General features: G+C 40.1%; 2 protein-coding genes across 4 annotated transcripts in view; one reads left to right on the forward strand and one right to left on the reverse strand.

The window, feature by feature from the left end:
* Positions 1–21,488, forward strand: part of SCRN1 (secernin 1) — a 40,737-nt gene extending 19,249 nt beyond the window's left edge. For both annotated transcript variants that reach the window (XM_064444338.1, XM_064444337.1), the window contains 7 exons: positions 3,481–3,662; positions 9,549–9,751; positions 12,512–12,706; positions 14,417–14,582; positions 16,534–16,714; positions 18,884–19,043; positions 19,314–21,488. In XM_064444338.1, the coding sequence (XP_064300408.1) occupies positions 3,481–3,662; positions 9,549–9,751; positions 12,512–12,706; positions 14,417–14,582; positions 16,534–16,714; positions 18,884–19,042 (1,086 nt within the window). In that variant the 3' untranslated portion in view covers position 19,043; positions 19,314–21,488. The remainder of the gene's footprint in view (positions 1–3,480; positions 3,663–9,548; positions 9,752–12,511; positions 12,707–14,416; positions 14,583–16,533; positions 16,715–18,883; positions 19,044–19,313) is intronic.
* A 547-nt stretch (positions 21,489–22,035) lies between these two features.
* WIPF3 (WAS/WASL interacting protein family member 3) overlaps positions 22,036–26,650 on the reverse strand; it is a 37,915-nt gene continuing 33,300 nt past the window's right edge. For both annotated transcript variants that reach the window (XM_064444335.1, XM_064444336.1), the window contains 3 exons: positions 26,063–26,209; positions 25,283–25,384; positions 22,036–24,390 (listed from right to left, as the gene is read on the reverse strand). In XM_064444335.1, the coding sequence (XP_064300405.1) occupies positions 24,350–24,390; positions 25,283–25,384; positions 26,063–26,209 (290 nt within the window). In that variant the 3' untranslated portion in view covers positions 22,036–24,349. The remainder of the gene's footprint in view (positions 24,391–25,282; positions 25,385–26,062; positions 26,210–26,650) is intronic.

Raw genomic sequence — 26,650 nt, forward strand, 5'->3', positions numbered from 1 at the left:
TCCCATTTCTGGAAATCTACTGGCCAGTGAGGCTTTTTTGGTGGATAGTGTTGTCTTTCCTCTACCATATCCTTCCATGTCTCAGCTGTTATATGCTCTAGTTTCTGTGGAATAAGTAGCAATGATTTGCTGTGCTGCAAATCCAGTGCTTGGCTTTAGTTGACCTACCTTTACGATTTACGTGTCTTGGATACAGGCGGATAGCCTGGTTCCTGTTTCTTGCGTGAAGATACTCTTTTATCTGGAAAAGAGTTTTCTGATGTTATTTTAAGGGGAATGGGGTGGTGGAGTTATGAAGAGTGAGAGGTTTAAGTTTAAAATGAATAATCTATTGTCACATCCGGACCCTAGTTTTTTTTTTGAGAAGCTAATACCTATTATTAACAAATATGAACCAAATGCCTGCTTTAATACATCAATCCTAATGAGTGCCTACTTTTCTGCTTACTGGAGTAAATCATTCTAGTGGGAATGTTAGAATCTCATCAAGGCTTTTTCATCGTTGGCAGTAATCATGGCAAAGGATTGTTGAACCAGAATCAAGTTAGTGGTAGTTTTACAAGGCTGTGTCATCTACTATCGGATTGGAATGGTTTTCTGTTAAGTCCTCTGAGGCAATTTAAATAAATAAGGCTGGAATATTGTTTATATACCTGAGTTACTGTGTGGAAGCTGAAAATAACATGAAAATGTAGTCCCTGTTTGCTTGGCCTTGGGTTGGGGGACGTGAAGAAGCAATATAGAAGGTGAAAGCTGTATTCTGTTGGTTTGCTGTCTCGCTAGCTCTCTGGTGTGCTCAGCCAATTGCCTTTGTTACAGATTGAAATCTGTTTCTAAATGGAAGAGGTGCATAGAGAGGCCTCTGGATGTTTTCTGGCCTCTGATTACACAGTTACAAAGCAAAAGCACTTTTTTCAGAATGCTCTGGATCCTTCAAGCATGAGTAAACAATTTCCTCTTTCCCCTTTCTCGATTGATACCATTGACAATAAAATCTTTATTGTGAATAGAAGCTTTGGAAAGGTTTGGTTATGGAATAAGGCCCCAAGTAATAAGTGTTTGGTAACCAGAATGGTCAGAATATGTTTTGGAGAGAAACGACATTGAGGATTTTTTTAGCCTAACCCCCCCCGCCCCCCCCCGCCACTTTTCAGAGTGTTTTCATAATTTTTCCTTCTAGAAAATCAAAGCCTCAGTGTAAGCAAGCCTGTATAATAGGGGTATTCAGCCAGAGAATGGTATACGAGTGGGCTTTATGGAGTACTGAAGTCTCCTCCGCACTGCATCTAGGTTTTTCTTTCTGCTGCAGATTTGAGAAGGTTCATGTTCTGGATGGCTCCAAATAGCTGACCACCTGTGAGGTGTAGGGAGCCAAGACCTGTGCTCTGCAGGGGTTGGTGTCTCCCTGGCTGCAGACCTGTCTCCTGATAGCTGCTCAGTCGTGTCTTCACTTGTAACGTGGGAAGGTTCTTGGCCCAACCCCTTTTCCTGCTGCTGCAGCTCTGTGTCCTCCTTTGTACATCCAGGAAATACAGTTATTCTCTGTTCGTTCACACGCATGCATGAAGTGCTAATCCAAACAGCACTGACCTCGAGCTCTGAAAAAAAATTTGCAGAGAATGTCAAAAATGAGATTTGCTTGCTGACAGCTCAAACGGAGAAGAGGCAGTCTTGGTAAGAAATGGCTGCTGCATCATGGTTTGTTTAGAAAATGAAACAAAGGGTGAACTGTATAAAGTGTTTTTATTATGTGGATCTTAGCTCCTGGCCAGTGCCAGATGTTTTTTCACCTCAGTAGATGAGGAATCTGTCTCTACAAAATCATAGTGTGTTATGACATAAGCAATTTGGTCAAACAGCTTGGTTAAATATTAGGGATTTTCTCCACCAAATACAGCAGGTAAGTCCCTGTTAGGGTCTTATTGCCTAAGCCAAAAATCAAAACTAAGAATGTCCCTACTCTATTTTTAATTCCCTGGTATGGAAAAGTTCCTGTTCCTCCCCCCCCCCCGCTTTTTTAAAAATCATGTGTCCTCTGAGACATCCTCCTCTTATTTCATCTATAATTTGCCTGGTTTTATAGGAAGATGACAGTATGACCTGTTTGCACAGAACTCCTAATGAAGGTGCAAGCTCATTTCTTGTGTCCTTCTTTCATGCTCAGAGTGAAGGACTCTAAAAATGCCGTTTCTGATCAAAGATTGTCTGTTATACATATTAATTGCATGCTAGATTATTACTGTAGAAATCATTACTCAAGACTGGAGGCTGAAGATGATCATGCTGTGTGTAATCCTTAGAGGGGGGGAAAGACATGTTAGAAAAAAATAGCTTCTTACCGCTAATAATCTTAGACTGATTCCTTTGGCTTTAGGTTTTAATGTAGACAGAGCATTTTTTTTCATGGCAAACAACTTTCAGTCCACAAGTCCATCCTGTTCATCCTGCCTACTTTGATATGCCTGACCAAATATTCCTCCAGAATGATGTTGCAGACTACTTCCTGCAAGGAGGATGTTACAATACAAATGCTAAACATGGAGACACATCTCATAAATATCACAGACAGCTCCAGTTTTCTCTAAAGAAAATTCTGTGGACTTTGGCCCTTGAAGAACTTAATGTGACCTCAGTAGTAAAATGCAAAGCCTGTTCCTTTGGCTTGTACAAGCTAGTGATCTAATGATGGATCAAGCTCTCTTCCATGCTGTCTGGGAAAACATTGCTTGTTTTTAAGTCCTAGAGCAAGAGAAAAGTAAATCTATTTGAAAGATAACAAATGATTTCTTTCTTCCTTGCAGTTTAAATTACTTCTCTGCAGCATTCATCTATTTTTGACTTGTCAGAATACATTCACAGACCTCTGATTACAGTAGACCATTTAAAATAGCAGAAACATCAGTTTTAAGCAAAAACAATGTCTGTGTTTTATTTCCTGTGACTGTTTATCAAAGCATTCCACTGAATCTTTTAAAATATTTTTTTGTTTTTTCTTTCTACCAGCAGTCTCAGTCCTGGGGTCAGCTGCAGGGGAGGCAGCAAGGGAGAGGGGGAAGCCTTCTAATTACTTTGTCCGGCTGCCATTGTTACTCTGTGTACTTAAAGTACTGGAGATTGTTCTTAGGTGAGATGGTAGAGTGGTTTGATGTTGTTACTATGTACAAACATGACCTGTGTTTCTTTACTGTAACAGTACAGCCTGTCTACTGGTGCTTTCCACTGATTCTAGCACTTGGGTTCTTGACTCTTTGAAGCCTGCAACTATCAAGAGATGTTTTCCCAGACTTTTGCAGATAAGGATGTAAAGGTTCAAACATGACCATTAAATGTTTTTTAAAAAAAATTCCCACTTATACTCAAGACAGACTTTTCTTAAATAATGTGTCCTGTCTGTATATTGAAATCTTGTGTTACTTCAGTCACAACATTAAATAAAATGCTTGCAATTGTTTTGCCTTTTTCTCTTTCTGCTCTCTGCAGTGCACGTATATTGAGATTGAGCAGGTGCCAAAGACTCATGCTATTGTGCTGAGCAGGCCCTCCTGGCTTTGGGGGGCAGAAATGGGAGCTAACGAGCATGGAGTCTGTGTAGCTAACGAAGCTGTTGTGACCAGAGAGCCAGCTTCTGAGTCTGAAGCCTTGCTTGGAATGGATCTTGTCAGGTGGGTGGCTCGCTGAGCTGTGACCAGCCTTTTAAACACTGGAGGTTTAGATGATGATGATGATGATACTAGGTAACAGCTTTGTGGTGCTGGCATTAGGAGGAGATTTTAAAACAATGTAAGCAGGGCGCCCATCTAGGCAGAGCTCTGGACACAGCTGAGTAAACACTTAAAACACTTGGAATCTAAATTTGGCTATGAAATATGTACTAGTCAAATGTAGGTTCACTAAACACACCTTGTCTACCTACCCCACAGTCTAGCAGTGGCTATTCTGACAGGAGAAGAGAAACGATTGCATTGCTAGTAAGGAACTGCTGACTAATTTGTAACATCAGATTGCTGGTGTGCCTTTCTTTTCCCCCACTTTACACCAGCCTACTCTGACCTAAAAAGCTTATCCTGGGCTTATAGCCAACTGTAGGCATAAACAAACTACTATGCCTCACTTCAGCCCATGCATTCTAATGCAAACCATTGCTCTTATTTGAATGCTGGTAAACTCCTGTAGGTCTGTACATTGAAGGCTGTCTGCCTAAAACGCTTGTGCTGCGCTGTAAGTCTCAACCTGCAAGCTGGTTCTTGTAGTGAAGAGAATTTAAAGGAGAGTTAGGTGAGGGAAGAAAGCTGAAAGTGAGAGAACAAGAGAAAATGGGGCAAAGTTACTGTAAAGAGGAAGGGAGCAAACGGACTCAGTTTAAAGATGGAGCAGGAAAACAACTGCTTATCTAAGTGAATCAATGTCAGACCCAGTGGTCCTGCTAGAATTTGCCCTAGGATACTTACTGAACGGGCTGAACCAATTTCAGGTGAATTCTCATTTTTCTTGAGAACAGTGAAAGATGGGAGAGGTTCTGGATGACTGGAAAAGGTTAATTTTGTGGCTATACTTAATAGAGTTAAAAAGAATTGTGCTTATAGACCAACTTAACCTCAGTTCCTTAAAGGGAAAAAACCTACTTAAATATCAGGGAGATGAAAAATGTGCAATAATGGCTGTTAGTCAAGAAAAATGCTGTCAAACCATTCTACTTTACTCCTGTAATGAGTTAACAAATTATATGGATAGAGGATAGGAGATAGATACCTTGACTTCTAAGAGGGCATTAAAAACTTACAAGGTATTCTCATAAGCAAGTTGGGAAGCATAGTTAGAAGAAATTGTTGTTAGGTATATAGCTGACTGAAAGTGTAATTGTAAATATTCTCTGTAATGATGTCTCTGCAGAAATACAGTATCTGTTTCCAGCTACCGTAAGTCAAGAGGAGTATGAGCCAGTTAGAGAGAATGCAGTGGAAATGGGAAATATGATCAGAGACCTATAGAATCTGACCAGTGAGAAAGTCATGAGGGAGTTGGGGTTATGGTTCTCTTCTGTATTTTCTCTAAACTCTGTATTACTGAAGGAGCCTGTGGAGAAGCTGTACCTAGGAGGACTGGGGAGTTTAGTTGTATCAAGGGAGACTGAACAGATTGGGGGTGGGGTGGGGGTGGGTTTCTAAGAAAATGTAGGAGAAGCTTTTGTCAAGAAGAGGGAGGTATTAGATGACTTTTCAAGCTCCACCTTTATTTTTTCCCTCCTACTACCATCCTTTGAAACTTTAACAAGCCATTGGTTTAGATGCAGAGTTCTGCTTATTTTGGTCACAGTTATTGCAGTCTCAAAATACTGATTTACCCACACTAGCAAATCAGGAGATATGAAAATAAGGAGAAACTGGACATAAACTACCAGTGATCATCACCTGTAGATATTACCCTCCCTCTCTCTTATCTGCAGAAGGAATTGTCTGTAGCCTGAAGGCAGAGAGTGCTTCAGGCAAGGAGAACTAGAGATATATTGCAGACTACCATCTGTCTCTGTTCCAGCCAGAGTGATTCTTTCTCTTACTGTGAAGACTTGGCCAGTTGTGTTAAGCTTATCTGTTTTGGGCCACCTCATAGAATAGAGAGCTGTGCAGTAGAAAATCAATCATATAGGCTGCTGGGAAGCAGCTGGCACCAGCTCTGCCTCTTTTTACCCATCTGCAGAACAGACTAATTCTATTGCTCAGGTTTTGTTGGAATAAAAATAAAATGAGGAGTTTTAAACCTAATTAAGAAATGCACATTTCTGCTGGCTAAACTTTTCTCACACCTATGTATATGTTGGACTTCTGCAGCTGTGTCATCTTAGCTGAAGGATGAAGTCTGATGAAGACGCATGTGTATATGACTAGCTGCTTGCAAAAGAACCTAAAAGCTTTATACTCTGAAACATGTTCTTCAGAGCAGGTGTAAGAGTTGTCAGCCCAGGAATGTTATCTTGGTAGTAGAAGCAAATTTTCCTTGAATGCTCACGGTCTCCTAAGGGCTTGCTTCTACATTGTCGTAAAGTGATTATTCCTCTTCTGTAGAGGAGACTTCCTCTCTCTTTGAACTCATCTGGAATTGTCACTTTTCCGTTAGGATTTAAAATCCAGCTGACATGGGCAAAGGCTGTAGGTGGGTGTTGTGAGAGCACATGGTGTTAAATGGCTGGAGGCATCTTTCAGCAGGGTAGTATAATTCTGACATCAGCACATTTTGTTGTTGAAATAGTAAATTGAAAATCCACCCTGCAACCTCACAGAGCATTTTTTTTTCAATAAAGACGACGATGAGCATCAGTAAAGATGTATTTTATAAAGTTCTTAGCTTGTGTACTAACGGGCTGCTGGCTTAATGACTGAAAACTGTGTTACCTAGTATACTGCAGTATATGAGGATTAAGACAGATGGGTAGCTTATAAGTGTACCACAGCATGTCAGAACATATGAGTGATTCTTAAGAAATGAATAAAGTTTGTGTGATTGACTTTAGGGGTAGAATTTGGTCCTACTCCACGAAGGCTTGTCCCTATCACAGTTTATATAAATGGAGAACATGAACCTAGTCCCAACAGACAGAAAAATTTGGAGAAAAGTTTCCAGCCCAAATTCCTAAGAAACGCTTCATTTCTGTTCTAGGGATTTATTCAAAAGCTGTTTGTTATTTGAAAGCTGCACCAGTATTGCTGCATTGGTTAGCTTATCAGATTTTCTTCAGATATCCTTCCTAGTGTAGCTGCAGGGGTTTGGGGTTTTTTGTGTTTTGTTTTGTTTTTTTGAGGCATGGTTGCCTTTATAAAGCACCTGTTTACTTAGGGAAGTACATTCATCTGAAGAGATGGCATACTGTTGCGCTTATGTTGATACAGTTAGAACAAGACAACATTATCATATAGAAGGTATGTATGAAGAAACCTGTGAAATATACCCTTATTTCTGCATTGTTGTCTTAATTTTTAATCCCTATGTGCTATTTCTCGGTCTTTTCATCGCTGGTGCAATCAGTTTTTCAGAGCCACACAGAGATGCCAATCTTGGCAGGGAGTCAAGAATGCTATTTAAAATGGAATTAATTTGTTTACCAATTTCTTTCCTTAGAGACATCAAAACCGAATAAAGTAGAATGTCATCGTCATCATGTACGTTAGTTACTTCATTTGGAAGGTCTGCATCTGTAACTGATACGTGCAGTTGAAAAGCTTAAGATAATGTTGTTTGACAAGGTTATAATATGCTGTGATAGTGTATTAGAGGTACTGAGGCAGTGGATTGTACTAAGTCACTGAAATTTTCTTAATGAATAATGCAAGCTCTCATCTAGGGGTGAAATTACTTAAAACTTCTCTTCCAGCTCGAAGGGTACCCTGAAATGTGTTAGTGGGAGGGTTATGCTGCAGTTACCCAGGATGTTGGTGCCAAGATAATGACAAGACTTACAGTTTTGTGGAGATGAGCTGTATGGTTGTTGTTTAAGGTGGGTTTTTTGTTTTCTTTGTTTTTTACTGCCCCTTGTGGCTGACAGATAGGAGCATCCAAATAAAGGCAGAACCCAGGCCTTTGTTAAATGGAATTAAATGTACCATTGGAGCTATTTCCAAAAATATGATCTCAAAGATGTTTCTTCAGCTTGAATCTCTGCAGTAGTTTTGACAGAGAAAGATAGACTATAACCATCTCAGAAGGAAAATTTCAGGGAGACATTATTAAGTTTTAGTGTGATGTTATCTCTTGGCAGGTTTTGATCTAATTATGACCAAAAGCATTAGGTTATAAATTGGAGAGAAGGGAGCAGATTTTCACTGAATCTAGTGACTATATGGTCACCAAGGTAGCTGTCAGCCCATTCGTTTACCTGTAGTGCTGACAGCTCTTGGAGTTGTTCTTAGGGAATAAGACATGCTTTTGGACTGGCTTTTAAATTATGTCTATAGTATGTGCTAAGAGTGGCATCTCTCCGTTGCTCTGAAAAACCAGTTGTGCCAGTGATGAAAAGAACAAAGGAGTAACGTAAATACACAGGGACTAAAACCAGAGATAACAATGCAAAGCAAGTTTCAGCTAATAAGAGGAACAAGACAAAAGGGAAAGACTCTACAAATGCAAAGTAGGAAGATGATGGGGGAAAAAATTGTCATGGAAAGTTAGGATCTAAAATGCTAGTTGGCTGTCATTTGTCACTAAGTGATGAACAGGTGCTGAGAGATGAAAACACTGCTTTCAATTATTCAGCCTAAAACAAGGCTAATAGCGGCCAACTACTTAACAAAGCAGGCCCAGTGCTGAGATCGGGTAGAAAAGTATTTAGATCAACAAATTTGTATTAAAATTATCAGGACCTGATTTGTGTACTGTAGTTTTTAGGAAAGAAACAGAGAAGCGTTCTCTTGTCATGGGATTTCCAGGGAAATTGAAAGGGCTAGCATAGTACTTAAATTTAAAAAGGTGAATTTCTTGGAACTATCTATCAGTCAAAATGACTTTGTCCCTAGAGCTGTTAGAGAAAGATAATCACAGAGGAAAATTTTAAGGTGACATAACAAACAAATTTTGTTATGATCCAGAAAGCTCTCCCAAAGAATGGAGGCATGGATATGCTGTTGTTTGAAATACTGCATTTCTTCGTTACCAGTAGTTGCATTTTGGAGCCAGTGGAATTGTTTGCAAGTCTGATTTGGACTCTTCTGGTTACTGCTTTCGTTGTTGACTTGGTTAGGGCTGTAAATTACCTCAAGGGTAATTTCATTCCCTTTATTCAAGGCATGATACAGTCATTCCCTATAGTTTTGTAAAGCCTATTCTTGTGCTCCAGTTTACTTTTCCCTAAAATACCCTTGCTCTGCTCAGACTTTCTTGTAAAATCATGTTCTTTCAGCATATGGTTACTCTTAGTTCAAACAAAAGCTGTATCTGGTCTTTGTTAAATGTTTTTTTGGGGAAGTCTCTGCAGGAACACTGAAGCGTGACTGTGCACAAATGCTTCTGTCTACAGTGTGCAATATGCATCAAAGGATAACATACATCTAGGTTTCATGGCCAATTAAATATTGGAGCATTGGGAAAGAGAGGTTATAGAGAGCTTGTAACACTGAATACTCCTTCCCTTTTTTGGATTTCTGGTAATGTTCATTTCCAATTTCCCACTCTTCTGTACAGAGAAGTAAACTTGCGTACAGCTGTTACTTTAAAAAGGTGTTTGCAAATTGTCCTTCAAATTTATTGTGCCTGAGGGGGGATAGATAGAGGATTGCATGTTTACAGTGCAGCTGAGGCCATTGGTTGGTAATTGGACTCTTTTTAAAAACTAAAACCCAGCTATGAGAGGCTTGAGAGTAAAGAACCAGTGTAGAAAACAAAGGCTTGAAACAAATTAATATCTCATCCTGTAATTCTAGTAACTAATTAAAGCAAGAATTCTTACACTAGGCATACCTAACACATTGGCATTTTAAAACCAGATCAGTGCTGATGTTTACAATGAATAACTTATGAAGACCTCACTGTTACGTGTCTGAATCTGTTTTACCCTTTTCTTACAGACTTGGCCTAGAAAGAGGTGCAACAGCTAAAGAAGCATTGGATGTAATAGTTGCTCTGTTGGAAGAGCACGGACAAGGTGGAAATTATTATGAAGATGGGAGTTCATGCCATAGTTTCCAAAGTGCATTTTTGATTGTGGACAGAAGCGAAGCCTGGATACTGGAGACTTCTGGAAAGTACTGGGCAGCAGAAAAAATCACAGGTCAGTTTATCTCTCATAGCAAACCTCTCATTATAAATAGCTGTTAAGACTTTTCTTGGAAGAATTGGTCTTAAAGTTACTGAGTTTAAACAAGTGACTAATCTATGCAAGTGTTTAAGTCATCAATTTTAACCTTTTTGTGTATTTGTACTACTCTTATTTCTTTTAAATGTCGATTTGCACTGGGTGATAAAACTCAGCATTTTCTGTGAGGCTGGAGATTGTTACCTGTATACATAAGCTACATGATAATCATCATACTTAAATTTTTATCTTTCATAAGAGTTGGATTTTCCCAGATTGATTTGCTATTTGGAGTATGTCAAGTGTCTTTGTGATGGAGTTAATGCTCAAATTGTTACTTACAAAACTGAAATATTAAGAGGGAAGGATAAGCATTGATAGCTTTGAGTAAAGGGCTTGTGTTAGGTGGTAAATTGAATGGGCTGCTTCTGGCTGCTTTACTGCAACAGATATAGTCCCTTCATATCCACATTTCTTATGTGATACTGCAAACCAATACTTTTCTGCTCTTTAAACTTGTGGGTGGTTTCTCTTTTTGCACGTGTGAAGCCAGAGCTGTTGAACTAACTTCTGGATGTACTCATATTTGACTGAATTAAAAACTCAGATAATCTAAGGGGATTTTTGTCATCCATGCTTTGAGCTATGACAGATCCATTCAATTCTCTTTTCATTTCCACTTCCTTGAGAGGTAGGAGATAGCAGATATGGGGAAGTAGGATGTTTAACTTTGTTGAAAACAAAGATGTAACACCAGGCTGTGTAATGTTGTCTGGTGGCCTGTTGTCAGTTCGTGCCATCAAATATGAATCAGCTTACCTTAGCAGCGATGGTGTTTTCCAAAGCAAAGCTTGCACTTTAAGGATACCTACAAGATGGAGGAGGTCTTCTGGCATAAACAGATACCAAACATAGAGGAAGGAAGACTGATAATGCTGTGCTGATAAAATCCAAATTCTGGAAGAGTTGGCCCCTGAGGTTCCTAGGATTATGCAGTGACAGCCTGCTGCCTTCTGTTGACCTACCTCGCTGATATTTGAAGAACGGTGTATTTTACTTAGCCTTTTCGCTATGTCAGCAACACATAACCTTCGTGTCCTTTTTCCCAGCAAATGAACTGTTGCCTTCATCTGCTGCTTGCAGCTTTTTGAAATTACACTGCAGCTGTTTTCTGATATTTACTGGCACATTTCTCTTCAGGAGGTCCCTGTGAGCTGCAGATAGAGTAGATTCCATCTCCTGCAGCCTGCAGACGCTGCCAGGAGGAAAGGCTGCTGGCTATGTAAGAACCCTATATTTCAAACTTTGTTCAGGAGGTTCTATCTTTTGCAACCATAAGGGTGCCTCTTAAGCTTTCAAATGAATGCACAAATGCTGCTAAAACAGGGAAAAAGTGTCATTCCCCAGTGCGAGGGTGTTGTTTTTCCTGACTGTCCTCAGAGTGGTTCTGTTTACAGAACTGCAGCAGTAATATTGAAAGCTTATAGCGAATGTTTATCAAGCAACTCTGACAGCAATTTAAAGATAAACACCATAAAATCCTATTCTTGTTCTTCAGTATGAGAGGAAAAATTTTATTTGCTTGATAAATTTTCATTTTTTGAGGGGGATCAAAACCATTAAATGCTATTTCACACGAGTTACTAAATGTAATATTTAAGAGCTCTTAAGGAGTGGCTTGCCTAGCTTGATACAAACATAAATATTCCTGTCACTCAAGTCAAGAAAATTCCCTGAAAGGTCTGCTGTTTGAAAGTCTGAATCAGAACGAACGGTCAGTGACCTAATGTAAGTCAGAACTGAATGACAGTGACTTTTTGGCAGACTGATGCACAGAACTTCCTACTCTAAGTTGTTACTCATTATTTAGATTGCATGCATGAGGCATTACAAAAGCAAGCTTACTTTTGTGGAAGGCAATATTAATAACTCACAAATACTGCTTTGATTTCTGTTTAAGAAAAAGTTTGTGCCAAATTAATAAACCTGGGTTTATTTTAGTTTTACTTTATCAGCTCTTCCCCTGGCTTCCAACGCATTTCCTTTATTCTCTCTGAGGAGTATCTGCAGCAGCCACTGTTAGTCATCCTGTAGATACATCGATATAAGCACTGCGGTATTTTTGAGAAAAACAAATTAAAAAACCCTTTAATATTCTTTGAAGGTTACTTACACTTCCCTTTTACTTCATGCCACTTTAAAATTTAAGATTAAAAATGAAGTTTAATTTAAGCCCATCCTGCTGCTTAAAATAAAATCGTTTTGCAATTGGTAAGCTTTTAAAAACATTTTCGAAATCAAATTTTCAATTTTGAGGGCAAAGAAGGTTCATTAATTCAGCAAACTGCATTTAGTTTGTATTTTGAAATCAAGTCAGACCTCAAGCATTGTTGTGGCAGTGGAATACACCGTAGGAGAAAAGATTAGGCAGGTGCCTTTGGCATTTGGAGACCCCTTTTATTTCATGGTGAGAATGAATGAGGTATGGATTGTGAAACTGGTGTTCTGACTAAATAGCACTATTAATCACAAGGCAGTATAAATACCTAAGTAGGCACAGAGAATTTTGCTCTGCAGTGACTGGTAATTCTGTGTATGTATAGTTAGGTAGTCATGCCAAATGTACATCCTAACCAGTGGTTTAATTTGTTTCCTAATTGAAATTACATTGTCCTTCCAGCTTCCCCCAGAAAAACTGTTTTAATGCTCTTTTTTAATATGTGGCTCTTTCTACAGAGGGAGTGAAATGCATTTGCAATCAGCTTTCATTAACTACAAAAATTGATGCTGAGCATCCTGAACTAAGGAATTACGTGAGAAGTCAAGGCTGGTGGAATGGAGATTCAGACTTCAATTTTTCTGAAGTGCTCTCTCTTGCTGCTGACCATTTACCCTGCTGTTCTGGCAGGGAGAGCCTAGAAAAGCAAGGTGGTAAGTGCTGAACCAATCTTCCTGTGTGTGCAGTGGGATTGTTAGTCACTACTGCCTCCTTTCTGGAGAGGAATACGGATACATATTCCTCTGGAGAAGAATCCTGCGGTTTCTGGCATTCTATCCAGAGCTATGTGTGACTGAGAAGAATACCTGTACATGTAAATCATGTAGAAAGGAAGACCAGAACTTAAGACCATCCCTAAACTTGCCACAATTTAAGATGAAGACCTTAACATCCCCCTCAAGTTTGAGGTTCTAAAACAGTATTGCAATTATAACTTTCTTTGCTGTTGTCCTGTGCATGATGTGCAACGACATTTGTGCTTTGGTGTATTTATAGTGGCCCTACTGTATATGTAAAATTATACTATTTAAAAAAAAACAACCCTCCTGTATGAAAGTTTGAGGTCAAGTAATTTTGAGAGGTTTTGTGGTTTACTTAGGCTTTGGGGGAAGGAATTAAGATCATAGTTTAAGGAAGAGCAGTGCTAGTCAGTTGCAAACTGAAGCCCCTCTTTCAGTGTCAAGCAGAACAAAGTTACCACAACGGACAATGTGCCAATTGCCTTCAGTCAAAGGAAGGGTTTATCTCCAGACCAAAATTTATTAATGATTTATGTTCACTGCAGCTGGCCAAAATCGCTCTGAAATGACCAGGCTGCAGCTGTGCATGGCTGACATGTATCTGCTCTTGTATGTGTGAAAAATGGTACAAATTACCTTTTTATAAAAAGCCCTTTACTATAAATGTGACTTTACTAGATTGTTAGCATTTTCAGATGTTGGCAAATGTCAGGAAGACTGTAGGGGTGAGATATTTATTGCTATGCAGAGTTCCTGCTAAGGCCATGGAATTACATGGAGCATGGTTTGGATCTGAGAGGCAGATACAGTAATTCTGAAGGACCATAGGTGAAAGGTCGTAATAAACCTGGGTTATAGCACTAAAAAGCCTCAGGGGTCCTACAGAGAGATGGCTATGGCTGCACATCTTGCAGACTGCTGGGTCATTTCATGTCTCCTGGTGTATTGAGGCACCTGTGCATGGAAGGGTGAGTCAGCACAGGGTTTGAGAAGTTGCTGGGGAGGAAGCCCTACCTGCCAAGGGGGTAATGCAAGAAAACATGGAGGTGCCGTGGGGAGAAAGCTGTGATAAGATACAGGCAGGCAACGGAATGAGAACAGGGGATTCGTGTAGATAGTGGTTTGGAGAAAAATCTCAGTGTCTAGGTACACTGCTGTAACACCTTGTGAATGCGAGATGATGTTTCAAAATTTTGGAAATAGATGAGAAGTGGGAGATGCCATTCTGCCCGGGCTGGGGTAGAAGTAGCTTCTTAGAGGAAGATGGGTATTTTATGGAAGTAGTCTGTTCATAGTGTTTGTTAAAGCAGTATTACAGACATGATGGCCTTCTTCCTGAAGAATGCCTTTTAAATTACATTCCTCCCTACCTAGGAGATTTAATGTAATGTTTTAATGTAAGCCTAATTAATGCTTCTTACTGTTCTCCTTTACTAGCTGGGCAAGTTCATTCTGGGTTTACATTGTTTAAATAGAAACTATTAACTGGGATCTGTGACATGCCCATGTCGAGTGTCACTGGCCATATTAGGCCAAAGCCCATTCAGGCTAAAATCTTTACCTGGGGTCCAAGCCACTGAACACTCAGGATTTTTATTTTTTTTTTTTACCCCCTTCATATAGGTGACGTTTCTGCACAAGCTATGATTAATGTCCTGCGTGATAAGGATAGTGGTGTCTGTGTGGACTCTGAATCTTTCCTTACTACAGCTAGCATAGTGTCTGTTCTGCCTCAGGACCCTAGTTTTCCCTGTGTTCATTACTTCACTGGCACGCCAGACCCTTCAAGGTAAGCCGCAGCACTGCATAGCAGACAATGTGTTGAAAGATATTAAACAAACCCTGCTACCTGAATTGGAACATGTTTCAAGGGCATGTTCTAAGCAGAAATGCAATCAGTAGTTGTTGGTGTGCAATCCGATACTTCTGTGTTACTGAATTGCATCTTGCTGCAATTCTAAATGGACGCCATTGGGCTGAAAGGCTCGATCTGGAACTTTGCCTAAATTCAGAGCTGCTAGAGTAAATGCAGTTTAGGGAGAACCCAGCAACTACTACTCAGGCATAGTTGCTTTCCAGTGGGTTCTTAAGGTGATGAGGTTGAGACCATTTTAGTTGCTTCTCTTGAACAGGTGGGTATACAACTGAAACAAATGAAGTGTCTAACTAGCAAAGAGGGGGCGTATACTGTAGGTAGCTTTGTACGACTTCAAAATGTTACCAGCAAAACATCAGCAATTCCCAGGTATCCCAAGCATGTGTGTTTTTATTGGAGGGACAATTTCTTGTTGGTTTAAATAACATATTCTCTAATTGAAAGCAGCAGAGGAGATAAGGGAAGTCATGGGCCAAATCATGAAAGAACTAACAAATTATCTTATGTTTTAAACAGAATCCACCTGGGATTCACAGAAATTAAACTAAACCACTTGCAGTTATTCAGGAGATCTGCCACTTGCACTGAGGTAAAGAGGTTATGGAGAGAAGAAGATGGTGTCCTTGAACAGCTGACAGACTTTCCTATAAGAAGAGTAGCGTTAGTTTCTTAGGTAGAACCTAAGTAAGCATTAGGTTCTACCGAGGGCTACAGAAGTCATCCATGTCAAAGGGACTTTCTACCTGCCTTGCATTATGCAACTCAAACCTTCTGGGTTAAGTATGAAGTTTGAACTTGCTTACCAAAACTTTTCTTTGACTTGATGCAAATCCTTTGAGATAAAAAGGAGCAAGGCTTTAAAATGTTTTGGTGGGATTTCTTTGCTTTTAAAAGGTGGAGAGCCTAGCTGTAAAAAACCCTTTAGTGGCCTTTCTTGCTTTATTTTACACTCTAATGCATTAAAAAAGCATTAAGTGCAGCTAGTGAGTCACATAAACTCTTAGTCAGCAAGCTTCATGACAGTGATGGAAAGGGTAGCAGCATTGAACCTGCTGACTGTATGCAGGCAGTGATTATTAATCACGTTTTGCAGAAGTCTTGCACTTCTGGCAGCTTCTTTACCGCAGAACGCAGGGTGATGTTTTGTTGTGTATCTAAAGGGAAGGAAGGCAGTTTCTCCATGCACTTGCCAATGCCTACTCTCAGATTCTCGGTAATTAAGATCCTGGATTGCTGGGGTTTTGTCTGTCTGTCTGTCTCTGTGGAGTTTAGATCCAAACACAGTTTGAAGTTGTTTGAGAAGCATCACAATATTGGTAGCTATGTCTTTTTTTTTTTTTCCCCACCTTGAGATAAAATTTTGAAGTCCTGCTGGTTATGTTCCAAATCTTCTTATATTGAGTAAGGTATGTAATCTTCCCTGCTCCATACCAGTGTGTATTTTTGATTTTAATGAAAATTAAATCTGGGAGGATGAGGAGGAGGAGAGATGGCAGTCTGAACAGAGGAGAAAAACTGATGTGAGGCCGAATGCTGAGATTTGTTAAAAAAACTTGGGAGAGGAAAATACAGTGCTACTTTTCTAAAGAAGTGGCAGAACTGGCATGAAGGAGACCAAAGAAGCCAGTATGTAAAAAGGGGTAATAAAGTTTTACAGTAATTGGCAAACCCAATTCTTTTGAAGCACAAAGATGTATTTTAATTGTGACCAGTACCGACTCTCTAACCTAGTCTGTGTCTAGTGCACATGAATTACCTATGCTGTTCTGTATCTCTCATTTTAAAATAGCCTGGTGAACGTTTGAATAACATACTAAAACAATCTCTCTTATTTACTGCAAGCAGTAATTCTCATTTCTTTCAGGTCCATATTTAAACCCTTTATTTTTGTTGATGATGTAAAATTAGTACCAAAAGTACAGTCTCCTTCTTTTGGCAATGATGATCCTGCTAAAAAGATACCTCGATTCCAGGAGAAACCTGATCGCAGGCATGAATTGTACAAGGCACATGAATGGGCCCGATCTCTCCTTGAGAATGATCAGGTAAGAGCTGTGGGACCTGGAATTCAAGAAGTAAATGTAGATTCCTAACTCTATAACTTCAGAGTCACTCACTGAAAAACAAGGATACAGCATGTTCTGGCTAAACATTCCTCCATGCTATCAGAATTAAAAAAACCCAAACAAACAACAACAACAAAACAAACAAACAAACAAACCCAAAACCAAACCAAACAAACAAAAACCACAAAAAACCCCCACCAAACATTCTCTGAATATTCTTAGAATCCTTGCAAGTTTAGTTTGAATAATGACGCCCTCTGAAGGACAAACTGTTCTGCATAGTTTGGGTTTTTTTTTAATCCTTAGAGTGTTGCTCTGCTCCATTATTTTTACAAAGTGAAGAGTCAAACTGACGAGCTGGTTAGCTTGTTCAATCCCCCATTGTCTGTCTATCTTTTTAATTGATCATTGAACTCTGGATGCTAGTACAACATGGTATCAGAATTATATGATAGGATGATGGCAGGAATGTTGTAATTATATGCTGGATTAAGAACTACATAGTTTGAGTTTTTTTTCTTTCCCTTGAAGGAATAATTTGCATGTGATGGTTTTGCAAGTCTCAATTCAACGCATTTCTGTTAATTTGTACGAATTAACTGAAAAACGCCATGGAAGAAGAAAGGACACTTGCTAATGCCATGCAACAAGTACCTGAGAGCTGAAAACCTTCCACTGTAAAAACCTAAAGTGTTGAAAATCTCTTACAGGAATAAATAAAGGCAGGAACAGGATTTTTCTGTACAGCTGTTCCAACTGATTGAGATACAACTTTTGCTGTCATAGTGCAAGTAGCTCAATAACTGTTCTTTGACATTTGTGATTACAACTACAGCAGTAAACTGGGTAACTGGTTATAAGGAAGTAAAACAGAGGGAGACATTGCCAGGGCATGCCAGTCATGCTGGTATTGGTATTTCGGGCAATTTGTGGAAGACCCACATAGTCATGTTGAACTTCCACAGAGGACTTGCTTTTCTGCAATTTCCTCTGTGTGTATTTGGGTAAGTAAGAGTCTAACCAAGATCGTAACAGCATTCAGACTTGTGCATTAGTGATTAAGGAAACCACAGTAACCTTTGCTAGTACAAACTTTATTTAAGTGCAGTCTTGGCTAGATGTGTATTTTAATCCCTTGGAAGGGTTTAGTTTCAAATCTGTGGCCTCTGTGGTAACACTGACTCAAAGTGCAGCTGGCTCCCATAGCATTACGTGAGATGCTGATTTAGGGAAGACCTAGAACAGGTATGTTAGCATCTTGTTAATTCTTCCCTATTAAAGTCCCCCAGTGTAACACCAAAAGTTGTGGTAGAAAAGGAAACGCAGCTTTTTGGTCAGGCTTCATGCTATAAAAACTGCCTGCCTGAGAGCCTAAACCTTAGCTTAGGTGCTCTGCTCTTTCTGCACAAAGGCTGGCATAAATCCTGGAAAACTCAGAGCCATCACTCATTCTAAATGCTCCCCCCCCCCCCCTCCCTTTTTTTTTTCTCCTTCTGGAATTCAAAACAAACAGCACTTCACCATTAAAAAAACCCCAAACCTCATTTAAAAATAGGAGACTTTAAAGAACATCTGGATAAAACAGAATGATACCTTCTTCAGGAGAGAATTTCCTGCCCAGAAACATGAAGAAAAGTCAGAATGACATGCAGAGCCTTCTATGGGATTTGGGGTCATAATGCTGTACATTACACAGCAGTTCAGATCTAATTATCATCTTGCAGGTGATGATCTGAGGGATAAACGTGCATATACCATGATCTGTACAATCCTTGGGGTTTCTGGTCTTCTCATATAGTTCTGTTTGCAGGCTTAAGAAGTTGCTTTACCTCTTTCTCATAGAGGTACATGTGTACTCTTTCTCACTGTGTACAAATGCTATACCATTTTCCTCTATCCATCTTTCACTCCATCTTCCTTCTCTGCTTTAAACTTAGCAGCTCCTTGGTTATTTTTAATGCATAAAGTATCCAGCACTGTTCCTTTTAGCCTTTGACCATCAAAAAAATCCCTATTAACAGATATAGTTTGTACTTAAAAAGGCTTTCTCATTTTGAAAAATATTTGAAAAGATCTCCATAACAAGAGTAAAATGCTTTAATGAGCCTGTTTGCTGGTTAATTGTGTTTGGTTCTTTCATGCCTTCAGGATAAAGGCCAGAAACTGATGAGGATTATGTTAGACCTTGAAAAACAAGGCTTAGAAGCAATGGAAGATATCCTTACTCGTACAGAGGTTCTGGATCCTGCTGAAGTAGTGGATCTTTTCTATGACTGTGTTGACACAGAACTAAAGTTCTTCAAATAAAGTAAGCAAACACTTTAATTCTTTAGATACAGAGTTTCTGATACCATGTGTCAGTGAATGTGAAATGTTGGATCCGATTCTGATCCTCTTCTGTTTCTTTTACACTAAGCCTAAGGGTGTTCAGAATTGGGTCCAAAGCCACCTTTCTGTGACAATGCATCTGCTCGGATTGTCTCCAAAGTCCCTTTTCCCTATACTACATTGCAGGCAATTTCTTTTCAATTTCACTGTTGTTTGGAATGGATTTTAAATGAATTTTATCTCATTTCAGCTACAGTGGCTATTGTTAGCCTTTTGACTGGAAGACTGCAAAGTTCTTCAAGCCTTGAAAGAAAGTCTTCACACTTGTGAATTTGCAGGAAAAACATTTCTAGAGGAAAAAATGTTACTTGCTAGCTGTATCCGGTTAACAAATTTGCTTTCCTTTGTCCAATCTTGTGGTGTTCCTGTTTGTGTATGTATATAGTGAAAGGAGAAAGTCACTGACTGGTCCAATTGCTGTGTGCATGCTGGCTAATTTAGTACAGAATGTTTAAATATGTATGTTGGGCAACCAATTAAAGCAAAGATTAACTTCATCAGGCTAACTGCCATATCATCACTGAAAGCAATCTGGTTTTTCCTCTGTCGCTCAGGACTAGGCTTGCAGCAAAGCTGACTTGCATTTTTCTCTTCTTGCCAATTCATACAAGGAATAGTAGGGTTGAAATCCCGGTTTCAGGGGGCAGGAAGTTAAGTCCTGGTTCTTGACCTTCCTGTACTGGCCTCATATGGGCATATCCAGTTACATAACTCAGCATCTGACATCATGGCTGTACAAATGACCAGAATTAGGTCCCCCAGGTTAAGTTTTGCCTTTACCTGAACCCACCTTTGGGAAGCTTGTGTTTGTAATTCACCTGTCTGCTGCTCTAGTACTGAGTACTAAAACGCAGAGCCAGCCTGGATGCCTAAGACATCTGTACAGAACCGATCGGCTCTTAAGATGCAATTAATAAGGTGTCATATTTATATATAAGCTACAAATTTGGAAGTTTTTGAGGGAATAGATGCTGGACATTGATCAATACCTGACTATTCTCTATCTTTCTGCCTTTGTACTGCTGAACAGTTCCTAGCAATCTCTGTGGTGAACATACATGGCTGATGAATCCATTAAGTACCAGTGAGTTACTGGTGGGTGTGGCAATCCAACTGGGTAGGCTTAGAAATGGCTGTCTTATGCTTCCTTTTATTAAGTGCAGTTCTGCAGCATGCTTTCCTTCCTTGACAGTCTTACAGACAGACCTGCTTTTCATGTATTTTCTTCTTGTAGAAGTGAGATAGGGCAAACACTTTTAAGAATTAAACCAGTAAACACTGCTTCCTGTGTCATGTGAAGATGGTTGGGTTGTTTTTTTTTTAACAGGAGGTTCAGACAAGAAGCCCACGTCTTTAAAAAGCGGAACTTAGCATATGGAGTTAAAATCCTTCACTGTTCAGGGAAGGTGAGGGTGAAGAACCATGGACTTTTGTACTGAGGAAAAAAAAGCTCTTTAGAAGGCAGCAACACCTCAACTTGAAACTGTAAGAGTTGTGCATTAGGGAAATACAGTCATTGCCATATTGGCACACTGCATTCTCAGAACTGTTTTTACGGAATTGTTCCATTCAGACTCGTTACTTTGGTATTGCCTTATATGACAACTGGCAGTTGGACAAGAAAACATTGGGCCTTTTCACTTGCAGAAAACAAACATGAAGGTATTTTCTCTTATGGCCTACCTAATCACCTTCCCTTTCATAGTACATTCTTCCTGTGATCTCTATTACTGGAAGAGCTCCTGTACCTAGGTATTCTGAAAATGGAGACAAGGGAAGCAGAAAATAGGCAAGTAAACCCTAAAACTTAGCTTCTCTCTACCTAGCCAGAGTAGGGACCACAAGGAGCACACTTAATTCCAGAGGGTATTGTGCTGGATGAAGCCAGCTGAAAGAGCAGCAGTGCTTTTGCCAACTGCCCGCAACTGAAGTAAATGGATTTCCCATGAAATCCACTTTTGGTAGTCTGAATGAAAATAGTCCTAAGCAGAGTACCCTTAACATATACATACTGAACTTTGAAGCTGCTTCTGTCAGTTGTTGTTTGCATGCTGATAGCAGTAGCTGGATATTTGTGAAGGGGAGAACAGGGATAAAGGTGATTAAAACATTTTACAATATGGAATAAAACAACTGCCCCAGCCAGAAGGTAGAAGATGGGATATCCCATTTCACACAGCTCTTTTGCACAACTTGGGTCTGTAGCCTTTGAGAGTTGGGAGGGGAGGCAAGATAGAAGGAGAGGGTGTTCCTGCTAAAAACATAATATATCTTATTTGACTGTTTCTTAAGAAAGAAAAAACCAACATTTGCAATTATCTTGTGGGAATTTGTCTGTATTGGAACTGTTTATATGACAGAACTAATAAATTGTTTTGAGCACAGTGATCCAGGTAGTAATTTTCTAATAGTATGTTGCTTTTGCTTCAGCTGTGTAATCCTTTTTAAAAAAAAACCCAAACCAACCAAAAACTGTGCTACATGCTTGAGCACAATCACTGTTCCTACAAGTTTGAAAAAGCAGAGCACGCTCACGCCTTAAAACTTCCAGTGGTCTTGAGTGCAGCTGTGGCTCAGTGCAAGGGCATAGTGGGAGTAACGGCCGCTGGGTGACAGCCAGTGTAATTCTCTATCTCCAGGTAACACAACCTCAGAAGCTTCAATGGATCTTGAACAACGACGATCCAGTATATATGAAACAACATTTCACCAGTGCCTGTAACTATGCATGGGCTTTGTAGTTTAATCCCTAACCAATGCTGTTTCCTTCTAGAATACCCCTAACCATAATAAAAACAGGAGTAAAATTTTTTCTCCTTTAGGTATCTTCTGGCAGGTAGCGTAGCAGTAAATAGTTTTAAAATCCTTATGAAGGTACTTATTATGGAGCAGTACACAAGTTCCAGAACAAATGAGAACCAACAATAAGTCACCTTTAATAGTACTATAACAAAATTTTCTTCAAAGCAGTATTAAACTTCTCCAGTTGTTTGAGAAGCAGTGTATATGCTGACCCCTGCTTGCTAGTGTATTCATGCATATTTATCAAGTAACTACAGTAATGGTGTGACAGTAAGTATTGGTCAAAGCATCACTTTTTTTTCTTTTCACATGAACAACAAGGTATCACAGCAGGCTAGAAAAGGCTAATAATGCTTTCTGAAGAGTCCTACAGGTAAAGAGCTTCTTACCCTTACACCATCTCCACACCATGAGCAAGCATGGGTGCGGGAGTAGGAGTTAGAGCGTAATGGAGCTGTTGCAAGAACTAAGAGAAAAGCAGAGATCTGTAAAGATGCAGTTACCTGTCTTTTCCAAATCCTTTTGTTCAAAGGCAGGGCCAGTGGAAAGATTGATAATGTTTACTACAGCTGCAGCTGAGGGGAATTTATGGCAATTACATAAATAATACCATAACTGTAAATTACCTGGCTGTTAGCACCAGTGCAACAGCAGTGCCCTTGCTTAAGCTGGTGAACCCTGGAAAGCTGTAAGAAGAGGAATCAAGGAGTGGTTGAAGTTAGAAGGGACCTCTGGAGGTCATCTGGTCCAACATCCCTTGCTCAAGCAAGGCCACCTACAGGCAGTTGCTCAGGACCTCCTCTAGGCAGCTTTTTAATATCTCCAAGCATGGAGACTCCACAACCTCCCTGGGCAACCTGCGCCAGTGCTCTGTCTCTGTCACCCCCCACAGTAAGAAAGTGTTTCCTGATGTTTCAGTCTGTGCCCACTGCCTCTGGTCCTGTCACAGGTATGCCGGAAAAGAGCTGGGCTCGGTCTTCACACCCTCCCTTCAAGTATTTATACACATTGATGAGATCCCCTCTGAGCCTCCTCTTCTCCAGGCCGTATGGTCCCAGCGCTCTCAGCCTCTCCTCACAGGAGAGACGCTCCTCTCCCTTCTTCATCTTTGTGGCCCTTTGTAGGACTCTGTCCAGTATGTCCATGTCTCCCTTGTACTGGGGAGCCCAGAACTGGACCCAGTGCTCCAGGTGTGGCCTCACCAGTACTGAGTAGAGGGGAAGGATCGCCTCCCTCAACCTGCTGGCATCACTCCACCTAATGCAGTGAAATGCACAAGAATAAGGGTAATTCTTGCTGGAAGTAGGTATCGTATGACCAGAGCTGAACATCTGTGATCCAAAGCCCTTACCCCAGGCTGCATATTAAAAGTGGAAGCTCCAAGACTTGTCCGCTGCTAGGCTGTTACTTTTTTCCAACCAACTCTATTCACGGGAACAATCACTTTGGGGACTCCTTCTTTCATACTCTGTCTTTTGGACAATGAATCCTCACTGCTGCTGTGGGTGAACAACAGTAGCTCTAGCAGCCTGTTTAAAAGGTAAGCGTTGGACCCCTCAGCCAAAGGTCTCCTAACAGCTGGGTAAGGATAGGCTGTCAGAGAAACTGGTAACATCCACTTTGCCAACAGGAGAAGACAGGACACGCCCTTACGTACATCATGGCACGTGCAGTCACACACAGCAGGTTTGGGGGGTTTTTTTTGTGTGTCTTACAGTAGAACAAATTTATTTCCCTCCAGTTTGGAAAAGTTCTGTCGTTGTCAAGTCCATGACCACCCTACCCAGCTGGGCTTCTTCAGACACTATCCTATAAGGCTCTGTAATCAGTAGGAGGTAGGCTCAACAGCAGCCACAACTTGTAATCTCCTTCCTCTTCATGCTTGATGAGAAAAGGATTGCGGGCCCATCTGTTCAGGAGAGCGACATTCTGCTGCCATCCGAGGATAGGGGGAATAGAAGTGAGGAAACATACAAAGAGGCTAAAAGAAGTATCACATTAGTTTCTGCTGGTTCATTGAAAAATGTCTGAATAAGAACTGGAGAATTTCCAAAATACTTAAAACTGATGATGGAAGGGGAAAAATGAACTACAGGCATGTAATACGAAAAGTATTCTAAGGTAGCATCTGTCAGCGTGGTAAGAATGAGAATTGTTTCAACACTACAAAGAATTTAAATTTGATGCTGCTTTGCTTAAAAAATATCCACCTATATACAACAATTTAAAAGCCTGTGCTGACATTCTGGCATGTCAGCCAGGTCAAAAAGTATCATTTACATTGCTTTTCCAGTTCATAGAGATGTCAACATTGTAGCACTCGCAATTCAAATATAATCGCTGTCGCTGTAGTGGGGACCCCTTCTGCTTTATATATTGTCTTGATGTTCTTTTTTAATACCAATCCAGAGAGCATCAGAAGACTCATCTCACATGTGTTCTTAATGGAGGATTTTTAGAGGGATCTGTAAATGGAAAGGACAGGTTTAGTCAGAGGTGATAGATGCCTTTTTTGGATACACATTTTGGCTGCAGTTCTACGGCAGGGACGCTGCAGTCATCTCCTGCCCTTGAACTGAGATACGTATATTGCTCATGCTCTGTTGCCCTTCAGTAAAAAGTCTTTGATCAGATCATACAGTGAATGATTTAGATGGACTGAGGCTGCTATGAAAAGTCATGGAAACAAAAAAACCCCCACCATCTTAATGAAAAGTTGGAGATAAACAGTTCACCCAATAATACAGAAAAGACTGGATTTTATAAAAAGCAGAGTATGGGCATGAGATCTTTCGACATCTTCAAATACCAGTTTCCAAAGCTGGAGAGGTGAATGTCTGCTCTTACAGCAGTGTTTCTAAGTTAAGGGGGAAGAAAAGTAAGGTTCAGTCATTCATTACTTTCCTGACAAGGCTCAGGTTCCAAGTCCCTTTGTTATTCAGGCGTGTAAAACACCATGAATAGGATTTATATGAAAATGCATGATGGAAGATCAAGTCACTTTTTGTGATTTCACAAGTCCATGAACAAAAAAACCCCAACTCAGTAGCCACCTAAGTCTGTTTATGGGTCATCACTGTTTTTAACACCTAGGGCTCTGCAAATTGAACAACCTAAAGACCACAGGCTGCATGGCAAGCCACATAATTTTGTTTTTAGCTACTAAGACTTTAAAGTAATTAAGTGCTTTTCATTGTATCTTTGGTCCCTGTTACCACTGTAGCAAGTCCCATTGCTCTCTGTGCCGATGCTAGCAGCCCAGTTCTTCACGTTCATGCTGGTTTCTCTTCTTATTTTCACTCCCCGTTTTTAATCCTAGTGGATAATTTTCAGACCTTCCCATGTTTACACACTTACCTCTAGCTATCTTGCTGGGATATATTTTCTGAAATGGCTTGAATTCATCAGGTGGGGGGAAGTCTTCCACAGAATGGAAAGTAAATTTAGATTCGAAGTCATCTGGGAAGTTTGAGGGAAATAAACATCATGCACTGTTAGAGATATACTTAAAAAAAAAAAATGCCACAGGTAATTTCAGTTAAAACTGCTGACTCATCTTCCCCTGGAACTGATAGTGGCTCACTCCACATAAACCACCTTGATGAGTACATTTGTGAGCCATCCAGGTTTTCTTGCTTAATTTCAAACACTGCCTGGTACTAACTAAAGTTAAGCTCCGTTCCAGTTTTCTGCCTTGATGATATTGTGGTAGTAGAGGTATTCCTAGGTGGTTTTCAAGCCATTTACCTATAAGCAAGAATGAATGGCCAATTCATCAGACCACTAAAATAATTCTTAGCAGTCTCTGCGCTGTAGGATTGAAGCTACTAAATGTCCATGAACTGGTTTTAAGAATAGTAATATAAGCATGCTACAGCAACGTCTCACAATCTTAAATAATTCTGCAGGTAGTGCATGCTTTTCTTGTCTGCTGGATGATTCAAAACCTTTCTGAAAAAGCCTTCATTTTCTCTCATCATATAAGGTTGTACAAAAATGTTTCTTATGGTTCTAGTTATGCTGCCCTGTTGTTGTCATGAGGAAGTCTCGAATGAGTTTTTGAGGTCTGAGACACGCACAGGCTTTTGTACTAAAATCATTACCTAAGGCTAAGAGCTCTAATTTACATGACATTACCAATGATGTGCATATTTCCATTTTTAAGTGGTGGGTAGGGGTCATGAGCTGTAGCCCAGGCTGAGACTCCAGACTTGCTTGTGAGTTCAGTTGTTGGTGATCTTGCTGGTGGCTGCGGAGGAACGGCCAGCTTCCCAGCACCAGTTCCTGGAAAAGAAGCAGCACACCAGTACATAACCGTCATCACGGCTTAACAAACCTGACAGTGAGCTTTGCACAGAAGCGGAGGGAGTGTAGAACAAATGCGATATTTGGGGCAAACGTACCCAGCTATCGTAGGGTATTTTGGAGCTGCTGCTTGTGAAGCCTGACCGTGGATTTATAGCAATAAGCATTACATTTAAGTCACTACTGGAGCTGGCTGGGGCTTGCTATTTCTAGGGAAAGTCTGACTGAAGCATGGTTTTGCCCCAGTCTAGAGGGGAAGATTCTCTTTCCACTTTCACAAGAACAAGCAATTTCTTTAAGAAATAAAAAAACCAAACCAACCTCACTACATGGTCTCTCTAAAAGAAAATAATTTCCAGACACTTTGGCAGCTGTGCAGAGGAATTACCACTATTCTTGTGCATTTCACTGAGGAATTGC

Source organism: Phalacrocorax carbo, chromosome 2, assembly GCF_963921805.1.
Source record: "Phalacrocorax carbo chromosome 2, bPhaCar2.1, whole genome shotgun sequence".
Classification (NCBI taxonomy): Eukaryota; Metazoa; Chordata; class Aves; order Suliformes; family Phalacrocoracidae; genus Phalacrocorax; species Phalacrocorax carbo.